Source organism: Prionailurus viverrinus, chromosome D1, assembly GCF_022837055.1.
Source record: "Prionailurus viverrinus isolate Anna chromosome D1, UM_Priviv_1.0, whole genome shotgun sequence".
Taxonomy (NCBI): Eukaryota; Metazoa; Chordata; class Mammalia; order Carnivora; family Felidae; genus Prionailurus; species Prionailurus viverrinus.
The window spans coordinates 100,068,668-100,086,453 of NC_062570.1; the positions used below are offsets into that span (position 1 = coordinate 100,068,668).

Genomic DNA, 17,786 nt, shown 5'->3' on the forward strand with positions numbered 1-17,786 from the left:
TGACAGTAATATCAATTTTCAATTAAGATAGTCTACAAATTCATGTTATATCTGTAATAAAGAACATTTATTATTTCAAAACATGAAATGTACCATGGGTGTCATTAATGGCAATATAAATAAAAGCAGTTTGTAAAGTGTGCAGTACTATACAAATGCAAAAAAAAAGTCACTTAAATCAACAGTGCACTCATTTCTTTTTTTCACTGACCTCACTACAGCTAAGCATCTTCCTCAGGAAGTGTTTACATTAAATATGGTCTCAAGATTCCACGTTTTTGTTTTTGTTTTTTAAAGTTTATTTATTTATAATCTCTACACCCAACATGGGGCTCGAACTCACAATCCTGAGATCAAGAGTCACATGCTCTACTGACTAAACCAGCCAGGTGCCCCAAGATTCCAAGTTTTTTACCAAAATAATATAAAACAAATTCTCCAGAATGGTTCTTAAGCATGAGAGATGACGCCTCTTGAATTTTTATTAAGACAAGATTATGAAAGCTACCATGAACTTAGTAATAATTTTGTTGAATTAATCACTGGAGCATTAATAAACAACGGAAAAGCAGCAATACACACGTACATATTTTCATATGCGCAACACCCTTAATTTATGCCTGATTTGGGCTTCATGGGGTTTCATGGACTCCCTGTCACAGCCAGCTTATTAACCTCCCCAAATGAAAGCAGAGCTTACCTAATCTTTCTGCAGCAAAGGTGGCAAATGACTTTAATGAATATGCAATAAAAGCCCAATTTAAAATCAAACGCATGCACAGACTAGTCCTTACCAAACTTATTTCCCGTTACAGCACCAGAGTCTGTTAGTTCCAGTACTGACAAGTGTTGGAGGTTGGACTCCCTGTGAGAACAAAGAGACAGTAGTTCTACAAAAACATTGCTTCAACAAGCTCTCCTACCAGGAACACTGTCAATTTGATTAGTAAGTTGCACATAAAAGTTCTACTGAAAGAACACTGCCAAACAGGATGGTTTATCTTATATTGAAAATGTAAATCTAGTAAGTAATAGATTTCCCTTTTTATTTTGGTTATTAAGGAAGCTCCGCCTACCTTTAATAACTGGTATGTTTTTGTGTGTGGTCCGACTTTCCCTGCGACCTCATCTAACTATTTTGCCCTCAGTAGGATTTATCTTTACGTTAAACACACACACACATGTAATAACTGTACACCCCAAACTAATGTAACATTGTGTGTCAACTATACTTCAATTTTAAATAAGCATTAAAAAAGTGGGTGTTTGTGAAAAGTCACCTATCTCGACAGTTTTTAAGACAAATTTTAGAAATGACATATATTTTCCACTTCCACTTCAGAATAAACATTTTTTCTTTTCAAAATGCCACACGTATAATAAATACATACTTGGTATTTTGATTCTTATAAGTTGTCTTCAACCTTTAGAAAATGAAGCATCTAAAGCTCTCTGAATTTTAAAGGCAAATCATGTTACTGCATTATGTTTACAATTTTTTGAAAATGATGAAAAAACTAATCAAACTTGCAATTTATTTTAAAAATAATTAGAATAATGAAACTCACAGTGTGTCAACTGGAACATCAGTTGCTAAGCACTGACTTCCCCACTTAATGAGATAATAACATAAGAGGAGAGGAGAGGTTCGGTGTAGTAGGTCTTGCTGGGCTTGAAAGAGCTGATCAGCTCCCAAGATCGCCTATACATGATGGGTGGGTGGGTGAGAGGGGACACAGTGATTAGTGATGATAACTCTTAAGGGTCAGGTGGAGGTAAAATAAATAACAAAACACAGTTACAAAGGGCATACAAAAAAAAAGCAACATATGTACATAAATAAAGGCAACACACTCATTAAATTTTAGCGTAGCAAAAATAGCTACCCAAATATTTAATAGTGCAAAAATGCTGATAGTGAAAGAGAAAACAACAAAAGTGTAACTTTCATTGAATGTGTGGGTTCAGAATTCAAGAACAGGAACGGGGATATCTAGCCTTTCTTTATGCTATTAGCCTTGGGTAAAGACAGTTATGAACATTAGAGGAAAATTTGGTAAAACCACCCAAAGCCTTAAAAATGTGCATAGCCTGGGGTGCCTGGGTGACTCGGTCAGTGGTTAAAAGGGTACAACTCTTGATTTTGGCTTAGGTCATGATCTCACGGTTTGTGAGATTGAGCTCCTCATCAGGCTCTGCATGGATGTGCAGTGTGGAGCCTGCTTGGGATTCTCTCTCTCCCTTTCTCTATGCCCCTCTGTTCCCTTTCTCTCGTGCCCTCTCTTAATATAAATAAATTAAAAAAAAAGGAAGGGGCGTAGTGTGTGACCAATCAATTCTAGTTCTGAGAATTTATCTTAGAGATATAGTCAGAGGTATACAAAAGTATTTAGGTAGGAGGGAAAAACTGGCAACAACCTGGCAGGCCACAGATGGGAATGGCTGAATAAATTAAAACTGTGTAGGGAACTTTAAAAAAATAATTTTGTAGAAGAATACTTAATGACATGTGAAAATGCAGATGAGGTGTGTAAAGTAGAAAACAATTAGATTCCAAAAATACCATGTAGCATATTCTAATTCTAGAAATAATGGAAACAAAACATTTGCATAGGAGAAAAAAGGATATACACTAAAATGTAAGTAAACAGCGGTTATCAGCTGGGTCAATTACAGATGAATTTTAATTTCTTTTTGTTTACAGAGAGGCTTACATATAAAGGTTCTATAAAGAACATCCATTACTTCTGTATTTAGAAAAAAATAATGGTTATAATTAAACAAACAAAAAACCCCACTGAAAACCATGAAGAAATGGAAGATTCTACAAAGATTGAGAACTTAATAATGGCTGCCTTAAGTAATGGCCTCTCAGGAAAGGTTCCTGTTTCTCTTTGGTGGCTTAAACAAATCATCTTCCTAAATGTTTTTCCTTATTTTTACCCGAAATTCTACCATTATCAATATATTTGGGCTAATAAATTCTGGCTTAAGGGGCGCCTGGGTGGCGCAGTCGGTTGAGCGTCCGACTTCAGCCAGGTCACGATCTCGCGGTCCGGGAGTTCGAGCCCCACGTCAGGCTCTGGGCTGATGGCTCAGAGCCTGGAGCCTGTTTCCGATTCTGTGTCTCCCTCTCTCTCTGCCCCTCCCCCGTTCATGCTCTGTCTCTCTCTGTCCCAAAAATAAATAAACGTTGAAAAAAAAAAAATTAAAAAAAAAAAAAATTCTGGCTTAAAAAGTACAAACAGGGGCGCCGGGGTGGCTCAGTTGATTAAGTGTCCAACTCTTGGTTTTGGCTCAGGTCATGATCTCACAGTTTGTGAGACTGAGCTCTGAGTTGGGCTCCATGCTGACAGCGCGGAGCCTGCTTGGGATTCTCTCTCTCCCCCTCTCTCTGCCCCTCCCTCACTTGTGCTCTCTCTCAAAATAAATAAAACAACATTAAAAAAAAAAAAGTATGACTAGTTCTGAGAGCCCCAAACACGTTTCAGTTATTTACATATTAACATGAGATAACTAGACTGCTTCCGCAGGTCAGGTTCGTGTGAGATGACCACCTGAGAGACAAGTGGGACTTTTGCATGAGGGTGGAAAGGCAATCTCCAAACATGGAACTTTCAGTAGGGTGAGAGACAAGGACTATCAGACAAGAGTCTGGTGGCCTAAGAAGACTAGGATGGAAAAGGAAGCACAGAATAGAGTTGGGAGGACCCCAAAGACACTGCCATCTCAAAAACGTGCTTAGGCTAAATTCTGTACTGCAGAAAGAGAATTCTTTTTCTTCTTTTTCCTCTTTTCTCTACACTAAATGGTACCTTGCTACCACATGCACAGTAGTTAGTAACAATATTAAATTTGGGGAAAGCCATCTGGGGAAATTTCCCCACTGTTATATACACAAAGGTTAATTATAGAATAATCTGCTTTATGTACTTAAAAAAATTTTTAACGTTTATTTATTTTTGAGACAGAGAGAGACAGAGCATGAGCAGGGGAGGGTCAGAGAGAGAGGGAGACACAGAATCCGAAGCAGGCTCCAGGCTCTGAGCTGTCAGCACGGAGCCTGATGCGAGGCTCGAACCCATGAACCGTGAGATCACGACCTGAGCCGAAGTTGGACGCTTAACTGACTGAGCCACCCAGGCGCCCCTTTATGTACTTTTTAAAAAAAAGTTTGTTTGTTTATGTATGTATGTATGTATGTATGTATGTATGTATGTATTTACTTATTTATTTAAAGGTAATCTCTATACCCCAAATGGGATGGACTCGAACTGATGACCCCGAGGTCAAGAGTCACAGGCTCTTCTGACTGAACCATCCTGGCGCCCCACTTCATATACGTTCTTAATTTGTAATTTTAGATTATACTGTTTAGTCATTCTTAATTCAACGAATATTTATAGAGCACCTACTACAGGTCAAACATAGGTGACAGAGCAGTGGACAAAGACAAAAGTCTGTGCTCATAGGGCTGACATTCTGCTCTGTGTGAGTAGATTTTACAAGTTTTCCTTCAAGCCATACTTACCGCATCACCCAGCCTCAATAATAGGTGCTGTAAGATCAAAAGGTCTCGGCAGATGAGGAAGCGAGTGCTGGCAATTTTGCACACACCTCTGCACACAATATATCCTGCTGTGCTGCCACCATATAGCTGGGAAAGATTCATCCGAATATTCAAAGGCTGAGCTATGATTAAGAGAAAAAAAAAAGGAAAAGTTAGAAGAAGTTAAATTGCTTTCTCTAAATCAGAGACATGTTTGCTTTTTGTCATTTACCTGGATTGAACCCCTTTTCCATTTCTACTTCTGTCTCGTAATCCATCTCCCGTAGAAGTAGCCCAATGGCATGGACTGGGTTCTTGATCTCTTGTAGCTTACTGCAAATATCCTCCATCACATTTTCTCTAGAAGGCCAATCAGAAAACCATTACTACTGAGAATAGGTAACGCAGACTGTTTATGTTCCGTAAACTAAATGCTCTACGAAATGGGAAGACCAGCTACACAATAAAGAAATGGAGATAATCACTCTGGCATATAAGATACCTTTACTTCATATAGAGAATTTTTCCTCATTTTTTCAGAAATGACAGAAAATGAATGTGAGAAAATACTTTTCTGTTTTAGAATTCATAGCTTAGTTAGTAGTTTAACTGACCATAACTTATGAGTTAGCTTCCAGATCTGAATTCATATGTTAGATTTTGCTTAAAAGGGGAAACACCTATTTAGAACCATGACAGCTCACTTTATCCATAAGCCACTATTGTCCGTACTTGAATGTATATTAAAAACCTGACACTGGCACTAAAAATTGCTGAATTTTCATTAGGAAATGCACTTTACCCTAAATTCTCCTTACACATCAATAGTGATCAAATCTTCCAGAATCTGTTCTGCAGCCTTTTCTGGAGACTGTAGGTTGTAACAACTCATTTCCATCATTACTGACATGTCCATAGTTACTGACTCTCCAATCAGCCGAAGGCATTTTATAAGACACATGACGTCCCGAGCAACTTCCACATCTGTAAGAGAAAGTTAATATTCATGACTCAAGCCAATGAAGAGCTACTGATTAACATTATACTAAAATAAAATATTAATAATTAAATGCCAAGAATCTATCTGAAGTCTTAGAGATGCTTAGGTCTCTTCAGTTTTCCTTATAGCATCTATATTGTGCTAAACTGACCAGGAGAGGTCATAGTGGCAATCAATGTTTTTTGCATCCAGCTGAAACAAAGCACAGGGTTCATGTAGGAAGGGGCTAAATATGGACACAGTAATTATTATTACCATCAGATATGGCTGCCTCATCCTCGGCCAAAAGGTCGTCATCAGGATGGAGATACAAATGATCCACTAAGGAGGAAGGCACAAGGAAAGACAGGTACCCCTGGAAATATAAATCTTCCAGTTATACTTTTTTTCAATTAATGTTTATAGGTGTAAAAAAAATTGAGACCAGATTCTTATCAGCAGAAAATACCAGACAAATCCAGGCTGAGGGACACTTTATAAAACAGGTATGGTCTTCAAAAAATATCAAGGTCATGAAAGACTAAGAAAGGGTGACAAAAGCCCTAGATTAAGCTAAATGAACATGACAACCAAATATATCCAAGATCTTGGATCAGACCCTAATCAAGAGGAAAAATTATGGGCACAACTGGTAGAATCAGAATGTAACTGTATGATACCATATCAATATGAGTTACCTGATCTTTAAATTGTGCTGTGGTTACGTAAGGATACTCTGTTCTTAAGATACGTGGTAAAATATTTAAGGACAAAGAGGCATAATGTCTGCAACTAACTCCCAAGTGGCCCAGGAAGAAAAAAACGTATAGAAGGAAGAAAAGCAAATGGCAGTTAACAAACGATGAATCTGGAAGAAGGGTATACAAAAGTTCTTTGTGCTATTCCTGTAGCTCTTTAAATGTGAAATCAATATATAATAAGATAAAGAAAATAAAATGCAAGAAAATTATAAATAACGCAGGAGACTATCTAAATAGAAATGAACTAGAATTCTAAGAAAAAAAATACAAAGTCCTAAAAAGCTAACTACAACATACAACAGACTGATATTCTGAAAGATCCACTGAATCGTCTAAAGGATTAGACGATTAAGGATTAGCTTTAGCTCCCTTACTTTTTTCAGTAGGCACACCATGTTTGTGTGTGGATTCAAATGCAGGGCAAGAGGATGAGAGAGGGCTTCTTGGTACTGAAGACAACAGGCATAGAACTTGCACCAGAATTCCTGTTGTAAATTTCGAAATTCCTCCTGGGAAAATTCATACTCTGTTACACTTCCTTGGAGCTGGCAAAGAAGAAGACAAAAAAGAAACTGTTAATACCATTTGGGATCTTTCTCCTCCAAAACCTAACTGCCTAATATCATTTTACTAAATTATAACCAAATGAATATCCCTTAGGCCTTACATGCCATAGATTATATATATATATATATATATATATATATATATATAATTCTCTAATTAAAAGGTTTAAATATTTACACTTCCTACTAACAAGGTGCAGTGAACTATTTGAACAATTCCCCAGTACCTATCTACCCTATATCAAGAAATTATCATTTGTTCTCTACCCAAACCTCACCTCACTTTCAACAGCTAAAGTGACTTCTTTCTTCAGTTCACTCCAGGAAAGATCAAAATTCCTCTCAGTTCCTCGACAGAAAATCTAAAATTAAGAGAGACATTTTAGAGTATTATATATCATCCAAAACTGAATGAAAAAAACTTCAGTTTAGAAGGCACGGAGGCAATACGTAACTATACAATAGAAACTGAATATGCCTAAAATACCCATCTACTTCTAATGCTGTGCAAATAATTTCTGTAAGTAAAATCATAGCAAGTTTAAAATCATTTCTTTTTAAAAAATTATTTGAAGAGTATTTATTTATTTTTGAGAGACAGAGAGAGATAGAGCATGAGGGGATAGGGGCAGAGAGAGAGAGAGGGAGACAAAGAGTCCAAAGTAGGCTCTAGGCTCTGAGGTGTCAGCACAGAGCCCAATGTGGGGCTCGAACCCACGAACTATGAGATCATGACCTGAGCTGAAGTCAGATGCTTAACCAACTGAGCCACCCAGGCACCTCTGAAATCATTTTTTTTTTTTTCAATGTTTATTTATTTTTGGGACAGAGAGAGACAGAGCATGAACGCGGGAGGGGCAGAGAGAGAGGGAGACACAGAATTGGAAACAGGCTCCAGGCTCTGAGCCATCAGCCCAGAGCCCGACGCGGGGCTCGAACTCACGGACCGCGAGATCGTGACCTGGCTGAAGTCGGACGCTTAACCGACTGCGCCACCCAGGCGCCCTGAAATCATTTCTATAGACCAGAACGAACTATAGATATCCATGAATCTGACAGAATTATAACAGGATACATTTGGATTACTAAAAAAACCAAAAAGCCCTGGAAAGGCCATTGCTTAGCTGGAGGGAAGTTATAAAATGATGTTAAACACATACTCCCTGAGACTGTTATAAAAGCAAGCCAGAGTAGTCATGTGGCTGGCCACTCTACTACGAATGACTCTCCTAAAGGAAAGCATTTAATAAATGTCTTTAGTGATTGTTTAATATCTCCGTGTGCAAGAAATATCATAAGAAATACCCATTTAATTGTTGTTAACAAGGAAGAAGGCTGATGAGAGGAAAAGAAAAAACACCTTGGGGGCACCTGGATGGCTCAGTCAGTTAAGCGTTTGTTGACTTCGGCTCAAGTCATGATTTCATGGTTTGTGAGTTCCAGCCCTATGTTGGACTCTGTGCTGACAGCATGGAGCCTGCTTGGGATTCTCTCTCTGCCCCTCCTCTGCTGGAGTGCTCTCTCTCTAAATAAACTTTATCATTATTTTTAAATGTTTATTCATTTTTGTGAGAGTGCGGGAAAGAGCAGATCCGAAGCAGGCTCTGTGCAGAGAGCAGTGAGCCCGAAGTGGAGCTAGAACTCACGAACTATAAGATCACGACCTGAGCCGAAGTCGACACTTGACCGACTGAGCCACCCTGGTGCCCCAATAAACCGATAAACTTAAACAAACAAACAAACGAACCATCTTGGAGAGAGTGATCATGTCACACTGAAGTTCTATCAGAGAGAAAACAGAAAACATGTAATAGCCAGATATTTAAGAATGTAACAGAAAGGTCAAGGGTCTATAAATGGTATCACCTGAGAGAAAGTTAAGGCACTGTGTGTACTTGGAGGAGGACAAGTACGGAAAGATTCTTGAAATATTTGAAAAGTTGCTTTCTAGAAGAGAGACATGTTCTATGAAGTTCCAAAAGAAAGAATTCACCAAAAGCATGGGGACTAAATTTGATCCAAATGGGAAGAACTTTTAAATTATACAGCTCAGGAACAAGAACTCCACAAGAGCCAGTGAGAAACTTGTCACTGGAGGCAGAGACAATTAGAAGCTGAAAAGCTGTTAAAAGCCTCAGAAGGTGTTTCTTTGTGTGGAGTGTCAGGTTAGGAGATTCTAAGGGGTCTTTCAAGTCTATGAGTGATTATCATATTTAATTAATTTATTTTTAAAAGTTTCCTTAAATGTTTATTTTTGAGACAGAGAGCACATGAGCTGGGGAGGGGCAGAGAGAGAGAGAGAGAGAGAGAGAGAGAGAGAGAGAGGGAGGGAGGTAGGGAGGGAGGGAGAGAGGGGGAGACAGAGGATCTGAACTGGGCTCTGCGCTGACATTGGAGAGCCCGAGGTGGGGCCCAAATTCATGAACCCAAATTCATGGCCTAAGCCAAAGTCAGGTGCTTAACTGACTGAGCCACTTAGGAACCCCTATTTATTTTTGAGAGAGAGAGAAAGAATGCGCATGTGTGGGCACCAAGGGACAGAGAGGGAGGGAAAGAATCCCAAGCAGGTTCCTTGCTGTCAGCACATAGCCCAACTCGGGGCTCGATCCCATGAACCACGAGATCATGACTTGAGCCAAAACCAAGAATTGGACACTTAACCTACTGAGCCACCCAGGCACCCCAAGATTTTGTTTTTAAGTAATTTCCACACCCAATATGGGGCTCGAACTCACAATCCTGAGATAAAGAGTTGCATGCTCTACTGACTCAGTCAGGTGCCCCATGATTCTATTTCAAATCCACGAACTAATTGGCAATTTAAGGAAGCCTAAGTGACTTTATTTTTTTTAATTAAAAAAAAATTTTTTTAATGTTTATTTATTATTTTGAGAGAGAGAGACAGAGAGAGACAGACAGACACATGGAGTGTGAGCAGGGGAGGGGCAGAGAGAGGGGGAGACACAGAATCCAAAGCAGGCTCTAGGTTCTGAGCTGTCAGCACAGAGCCTGACATGGGGCTCGAACTCCCAGACAGCGAGATCATGACCTGAGCCAAAGTCAGATGCTGAACCAACTGAGCCACCCAGGCGCCCCTTTAATTTTGTTTTTAAAGTTTATTTATTTTGAGAGAGAGAGAGAGGGTGTGCAAGCAGGGGAGGGGTAGGGGGGGAGAAAATCCAAAGCACTGTTAGCTTGGAGCCCAATGCAGGGCTCGAACTCACAATCTGTGAGATCATGACCTGAGCCGAAAACGAAGAGTCAGATGTTTAACTGACTGAGCCACCCAGGTGCCCCTCTAAGTGACTTTAAGGTAAAGAATCTTTTTATAAAACATTAAGTATCTCTTAAGCCATGTGACTTTGAAGATTCAATTTTCAGATTTTTCTTGAATCTGAACATGTCAGACCTCCATTGTATTAACAAAAAGGTAAATGTACAGTACTATCAAAACTAACGAAGAAAACATTTTAAATTTCAAGTACAGAGATTATATGCAGTATAGTATGGGATCTTTTTACAATAGTGTAAGCACACATTTCTCTTTCAACTACTAGTATGCTTCAGTAGTCATTGGGAAAGTACCCACAATTCTACCTTCCTGTTGGGAGTCTTATTTAGTGGAAAAAACAAAAAAAAGTTACACTGACATTTATAAACACATGCATACGTAACTGCAAAAATGTTTGTTTTGTGTATATAAAACAAAAGTTAATAGTAATTATTAATTATACAATGACTATACAAGAGACAGTCTTAAATAAACATTAAATCTTTTCTTGCTGACCTGTAAAGCTTTACATAAAGCTGCATTTATGAATCGTCCTGGTGTAAATAGAGTCTGCAAATACATCTCCTGTTAGAACAGTAAAACAAAAATTAGTATCATCCTAAATAGGTAAAATATGGAAAAATTTGAAGGAAGAATTAATCACATTAGCGCCAACACTTGAGTTTCCATTATAAAAACATGGCCCTTCTGTATTTGAGCAATACCAAGTACTAGAGCAGTTCTATATTTTCACATTAAGGAAGAAACTACAGCGTGTTTGAGCCAACTAGGCATACTATAAGGAAATCAGCGTGTTCCTCATGGAGTACTTTACTGGGTTCCACTGGAAAACATAGCATGTGAAATGCCAACCTTATATGGAAAGGCGAACACAGGTTTATTGGTGATACACACTGGTAAGAGAACAATTAAGCTAAACTGGTTTCTCCACCATCCCTAAAGTAATCATCTTATGTCTCACATATAAAAGGAACCAATAGGCATTACATGTAAAAACAAACAAAACATGCAATAAACTGTCACTACTTGGAAGATGAAGTAGAGAGAAGAAAAACGGAAAGTCTTAAGTTGCCCAAATATTTTACCCAAATTTCACAATTCAGATTTGCCAGGAAGTAGCAAATCTGACTAATCTTCACTCAAGTTTCCTTCCTTCTCCTGGGGTTCTGGGGGGTGACCCAGGGCCCATAATCTTCAATCTCATTTAACATAAAGGCATCAACTGATGCCTTTTTCTCTTCTTCTTAACCTGAGGATACCTCTGAAAAATAGGGAGACTGGCCTGTTTTGCTCTCTACGGAATTATCATCTTTTTAAAAAGAGATTTCATGCCCAGTGTGGAGCCCAATGCGGGGCTTGAACTCATGACCCTGAGATCAAGACCAAGGCTGAGATCAAGTGTTGGGACTCTCAACCCAGTGAGCCACGCAGGCACCCCAATTGCATTTTAAAGTTATTTTCCTCATAGCATATATTGTTACCAGAATTTATTTGATTTCTAGCTTCTATGCATGTACCAACATGGTTATAAACACTAGCGGACACCTAGTGTTTATGCCTACCCAGGATCCATTACCCTTCTTTTACTAACAAATCCTTATCTTCCTCTGGGGGAACCATTCCTCCTCTACCCATATTCCCCATACTCAACTGACTTCACCACCTCCACAAGAACAAGGTGCACGTTGGACATGTTTCTCATGCTAAAGCAGATTATTCTATTCTTTCTGATCAGAGTGACAGTGTCAGAAATCAGCACACTGCTCAAGCCAGGCCAGTGAGAGTCTACTTCAGGACCAGGGACAGTGGTTCTCCCTCTCCTCTGGGGTCCATAGAATGCGTAGTTCACACAATGCATAGGCTCAGGGAGCCTGCCTGAGAATAAACCCAACAAGAAGGAAAACAAAATACAAAGGAGAAATCAAGCCCTGAAGGCATTGTGGCACTGTTCCAGCCTTGGGTGAAGCCAGGTAACTCTCCGCTTCTCAGCTGCACAAATATTTTCCTTTTAAGCTTAAGTCAGTTTGAGGTGGGTTTCTTTCACGTGCAGCTGAAAGAATTCGGACTAATACACCTGGTTCTTCTCAAACTAATGATCAGGGTAAATCATCCTCTTACATAAGACTTTAATGTTGCTTACTCTGGGGTCTTGATCATCTCTGATAATGATCTCTTCCTCTGGCAGAGAGTGCATAAAAACTGAATTCCATTGACCTGCAACATTACTATAGGGAAACAAAAAAGGCCATCAGTCTACATAAAAATGATGACTAAAAGCTGATGCTGTTGATCTACTGAAGATTTCAAAATAAATAAGTAATATTTATTGTCAACAGTCTGGCTTTATGGAAGTGCTCTTACCAGTTTTTTTTTTTTTTAAATGTTATTTTAATGTTTATTTTTGAGAGAGAGAGAGAGAGAGAGAGAGAGAGCAAGCGAGCACGAGTGGGGGAGGAGCAGAGAGAGAGGGAGACACAGAATCTGAAACAGGGTCCAGGCTCTGAGCCATCAGCACAGAGCCCGACATGGGGCTCGAACTCACAAACTGTGAGATCATGACCTGAGCCGAAGCTGGACGCTCAACCGACTGAGCCACCTAGAAGCCCCTTAATTTTTTTTTTTTTAATGTTTATTTTTGAGAGAATGTTATTTTAAAGTAATCTTTACACCTAACATGGGACTTGAACCTACAACCCCAAGATCAAGAGTCCCACGCTCCACTATGCCGGCCAAGTGTGCCCTTGCTCTTACCAGTTTTAACAGGCATCTTCCTGAAATGAACACTCTAACCACAAATCTACAAACAATAGCTAACTTTTATTTTGCATTTACTATTATTAGATATTATGCTAGGCACAGTTAAGGATATTATTCTTATAAGCCTTATGGTAATTCTGAAGGACGTATCACCCACATTTTGTAGATGGGAAAAGTAAGGCTTTGTCACAGCTAAATTTCACAAGTGGACTCATACTCTTATCTGATACGATTCTTTGCTTATCACCACTTTGTTTGAATGCCATCTATAAGGAGTACGCTCATATTATCTGAGATGTGGCTCAACCATCTGGGGCAACTATCCCTATAGTTCTAGTCTAGAGTATAGGACTGATTATGAGGGATCCCTAAAGTTCAATTAGTTTAGTTCCAAAGACATTAAGCAATATTCCAGGGAATCCTGCACAGGGTGTTTCAGGAGTATATAAGTGTCTGATTAAGAAAATTTTTTCAAATGTATTTTGTAGCTATTAAAACATTTAAAACTATTATGTACATTAAAATATTAGAGACCAAATATATCTAATATTAGAGATAACCAACAATAACATTAAATTGTGTTATAATTTTATTCTCACAAAATACTAGTTTTATATATTGGAGTTCATTATCTTTTGAAAAAAAGGGTTTCCTGTTTAAAACAAAAAAGTTTGAAGAGCACTATACTTGTGCAATCAATTTCTCTTATGATGAGAAAATTGAGAACCCTAAGGGGCTGCAGTATCTTTTGGAAGTTGTGGGTATTGGAAATAGTCTGCTCAGAAGCAGAGTAAACTCCCAAATTAGAAGTATTTTAGATAGGTGCTATTGCTCCCAAGAAATATGGTATTTTATCTCATTCCAACCCTAAGAATCCTTCATTTTGTTCTAAAACCAAAAGGTAAGAAACATCACAAAATGTAAAAGGAGGAATTTTGGAAAATAGTTAACAGTAGGCAAACCCAGGACTGAATCCTTTAAATGCAAACACTTGACTTCGGTTCTACATAACAAGCTCTCTTGCTTTCTTAGAATGGAACCCCTAGGGGTGAGGCAAGACGACAGAGGAAGTGATCCATACTGCTCAAAGGTGATGTATCTCACAACAGTTTGGTTCTCAGCATCATGCCACAGGGCCCAGATATCCGTAGAGGTTAAGGCAAAGTCAATCAGTGTCTCCTAGGAGGAAATGTGGGGGAAAGGGGTTAAAATATGAAAGAGGAATAGCTTACAGCAACTTAAATTTGTATTAATAGGAGGTCAAAAGCATAAAAACAGAAGATAGTACCACACGAACTTGGTAAAACTCAAATGAAATTTGGTCTGCATCTATCAGTAAATATTTCATTTTAAGATTTCCGTCCCTTTACAACACAGTTAAGTCAGCCAATTCTTTCTTATACTTGAGTGATATGCAAAGGATGATCCAACCTACCTGAGAAGTGAAAACGGACGAAATGTGATCTAGACTATAGCGGTTATTCTCAGTGCTCACCAGTTGGAAAATGCAGAACTGTTAAAACACAAGTTAATAATTCATAACTTGAAAAAAATCAACATGCTACTTTTCTAACAGTTATGAGCATTCAGAAACCAATTATTTTTTTAATTAAAAAAATTTTTTTACATTTATTTATTTTTGAGAGACAGAGATCAGAAGTGGGGGAGTGGCAGAAAAAGAGGGAGACACAGAATCCGAAGCAGGCTCCAGGCTCTGAGCCATCAGCAAAGAGCCTGATGCAGGGCTTGAACTTGCGAACTGTGAGATCATGACCTGAGCTGAAGTCGGATGCTCGACTGACTGAGCCACCCAGACGCCCCAATTAAAAAAATGTTTTAAGTAGGCTCCATGCCCTGCATGGCAAGAGCTCCATGCAGGGCTTGAACTCATAACCTTGAGATCAAGACCTGAGCCGAGGGGCACCTGGGTGGCTCAGCAGGTTGAGTGTCTGGCTTTAGCTCAGGTCATGATCTCATAGTTCATGGGTTCGAGCCCAGAGTCTGGAGCCTGCTTCAGATTCTGTGGCTCCCTGTCTCTTTGCCCCTCCCCTGCTCGTGCTTTGTCTCTCTCTCTCTCTCTCTCTCAAAAATAAACATTAAAAAAAAAAAAAAAAGACCTGAGCCAAGATTAGGAATCAGATGTTGGATACTTAACCGAGTGAACCACCCAGGTGCCCCTAGAAACCAATTTTTATAAAGGTGTGGTAAAATACACATAACATTTGTCATTGTAACCCCCCCTTATTTATTTTTTTTTTTACCATCTTAGCCATTTTTAAGAGCACAGTTCAGTAGTATTAAATACATTCACATTATTGTGCAACCTATATCCAGATCTTTTCTCATCTTGTAAAACTGAAACTATACTCATTAAATAGCTCCACACTCCCTTCTCCCTCCAGTCCCTTCCACCCACCATTCCACTTTCTGTCTCTATGAACTTGACTGCTCTAGGCACTTTATATAAGTAGAATATTAACAGTATTTTCTTTTTGTGACTTCACCTGGCATAACATCCTCAAGGTTTATCCATGTTGTAGCATGTGTCAGAATTTCCTTCCTTGAGGCTGAATAATATCCCATTTTATGTATATACCATTTTTGTTTATTCATTCATCTGTCAAGGAACACTTGGGCTGCTTCTACCTTTTGGCTACTGTAGATAGTATGATGACTATGGGCGTACAAATTTTTTTTTTTTTTTGGACTGTCTACAAGAAAACACTATCTTTTAAGTAAGAAAGCACATGCGCGTGTGAGCACAAGCAGGGGAGGAACAGAGGGAGAGAGAGAGAATTATAAGTGTGGAGCACAATGTGGGGCTCAATCTCATGACCAACCATGAGATCATGACCTATGCTGAAATCAAGAGTCGGCGCTTAATTGACTAAGCCACCCAGGTGTCCCCAAATACGTCTTTGAGACCTTGCTTTGAATCCTTTGGGGTATATACCCAGAAGTGGAATGGCTGGATCAGAGATAGGGTAATGCTACAATTAGCTTTTTAAGGAACTGCCATACTGTTTCCCACAGTGGCTGCAACATTTTACTTTCCACCACCAGTGCACAAGGGTTCCAATTTCTCCATATCCTTGTCAACACTGCTATTTTCTGTTTTTTTTGGGGAGGATAGTAGCCATCCCACGGGTGTGAGGTGGTAGCTCATTGTGGTCAGAAGCCTGTTTTAAGTTTATATTTTTATCAAAGTGCCAGAGATAATTTAAAACATATGCACAATACAAATCAACACTAGTTAACTTTTACTAAAAACAAAACTCTATAAAATAATTCAAGTGTAGTATTTAACTCTATTGCCAAAACAAAAAATTTCAAACTCAAAAATGATACTTTATGGATATTTTAAGTAATTTTTTTGGAAAAAGAAAATTCACTATAAACTGGTAAGAGTGACAATGGTTCTCTCTTTATAACACAGAAGTTACTAAAGGGTAGTACTAAAAGAAAAATATACAGGGGCGCCTGGGTGGCTCAGTCGGTTGAGCGTCCGACTTCGGCTCAGGTCATGATCTCAGTCTGTGAGTTTGAGTCCTGCATCGGGCTCCGTGCTGACAGCTCAGAGCCTGGAGCCTGTTTCAGATTCTGTGTCTCCCTCTCTCCCTGACCCTCCCCCCGTTCATGCTCTGTCTCTCTCTGTCTCAAAAATAAATAAACGTTAATAAAAAAAAAATTAAAAAAAAAAAAAAGAAAAATATACAGAGAGTCCCTTCTGAGAAAAAGTAGGAGTGTATGAAATACAAAAGATATATGCAGTGTTCATATTCATCCTAGTCTAGAGCTGTATTTTACAAGTTGCAGATCTCAACCTGTTAGTGGAATATAAATCAATTTAGCAGGTCTCAACCAGCATTCAAACAACAAGAACAACAACAACAAAGTATCAAAGTTCATCAGTTCATCACTCATAGTAAAGGTAAACATGTTTCATATATATTTTTTTTTGTTACATGTCCATCACCACAATATGTGTATAGTAGATAGCAAAACAAGGTATTTCTTGTTGGAAAAATGCTGGCCAAGCATATAGTGCTTCTCAAATTACCTGTGGTAAAGAACTAGTTTTTTGTTTTATTTAATTTCCAACCTGTTGCAGATTGATACTTTATTTATAACATACAGGAATCTTGAATGTGGACCTCTGTAACAATGTCAAACCACTATAAAAGTATCTGAAAGTTCACTCTCATGTTCTGTAGCTATCTTACTGCAAACTGGTAAACAAGAATTTGTGGCCCAGGACCAGTCTGTGGACCACACACCACAGTCTACAGGACTTCTGTTTGAGAGTTGTATTAAGGTCTTAGATGGAATACAGATGGCAGCTTGTATGATCAATGAGAACAAGATCCTGGAAATAACCGAAGTAATACACTTACTAAAGAATTAGAATCCAAAGAACCAAAGGAAACACCAGAAACAAATGAATAGGAATGGATATAAATATTAGAGACAAAGGAAAAATAAATTTCAACTGTGCCTATTAGAGGAAAATACAGGCTGAAGAGCAGGATTTGTGTAGGGGGAAAAAAAGTCTACAAGTTCACCATAACATGAGTAGGTCTAACTGCCAAAAAGGTTTATCTGATTTTAGGCTTCATTAATAGAACCATAATGCTCAAAAGAAAGGAGATAACAGCTCTGCTCAATTTCACACCACTCCTACACTCAATTTTGAGTCTTTTAGAGGAGTGCTTCTCAAAATGTAGACCATAGACTATTTCAGGGGATCAGTGAGGCCAAAACTCTTTTCATAAGAATACATTATCTGCAATATCTGTGTTGATATTTTTGCATTGATGATGCGCAAGCCTAAATAAGAGGGTAAAATTACTGGTGCCTTATAATGAATCAAGGCAATGGCAGC

At 38.6% G+C, this 17,786-nt stretch overlaps 1 protein-coding gene across 1 annotated transcript in view; it reads right to left on the bottom strand.

Moving 5' to 3' along the window:
* The window catches only part of NUP160 (nucleoporin 160), a 51,468-nt gene that overhangs the window by 22,325 nt on the left and 11,357 nt on the right, over positions 1-17,786 (bottom strand). The window contains exons 8-19 of the mRNA XM_047823898.1: positions 14,340-14,417; positions 13,986-14,083; positions 12,288-12,372; positions 10,643-10,711; positions 7,134-7,217; positions 6,664-6,834; positions 5,805-5,904; positions 5,368-5,533; positions 4,782-4,909; positions 4,532-4,692; positions 1,569-1,702; positions 795-865 (exon numbers count right to left, since the gene is read on the bottom strand). Of these exons, the coding sequence (XP_047679854.1) occupies positions 795-865; positions 1,569-1,702; positions 4,532-4,692; positions 4,782-4,909; positions 5,368-5,533; positions 5,805-5,904; positions 6,664-6,834; positions 7,134-7,217; positions 10,643-10,711; positions 12,288-12,372; positions 13,986-14,083; positions 14,340-14,417 (1,345 nt within the window). The remainder of the gene's footprint in view (positions 1-794; positions 866-1,568; positions 1,703-4,531; positions 4,693-4,781; positions 4,910-5,367; positions 5,534-5,804; positions 5,905-6,663; positions 6,835-7,133; positions 7,218-10,642; positions 10,712-12,287; positions 12,373-13,985; positions 14,084-14,339; positions 14,418-17,786) is intronic.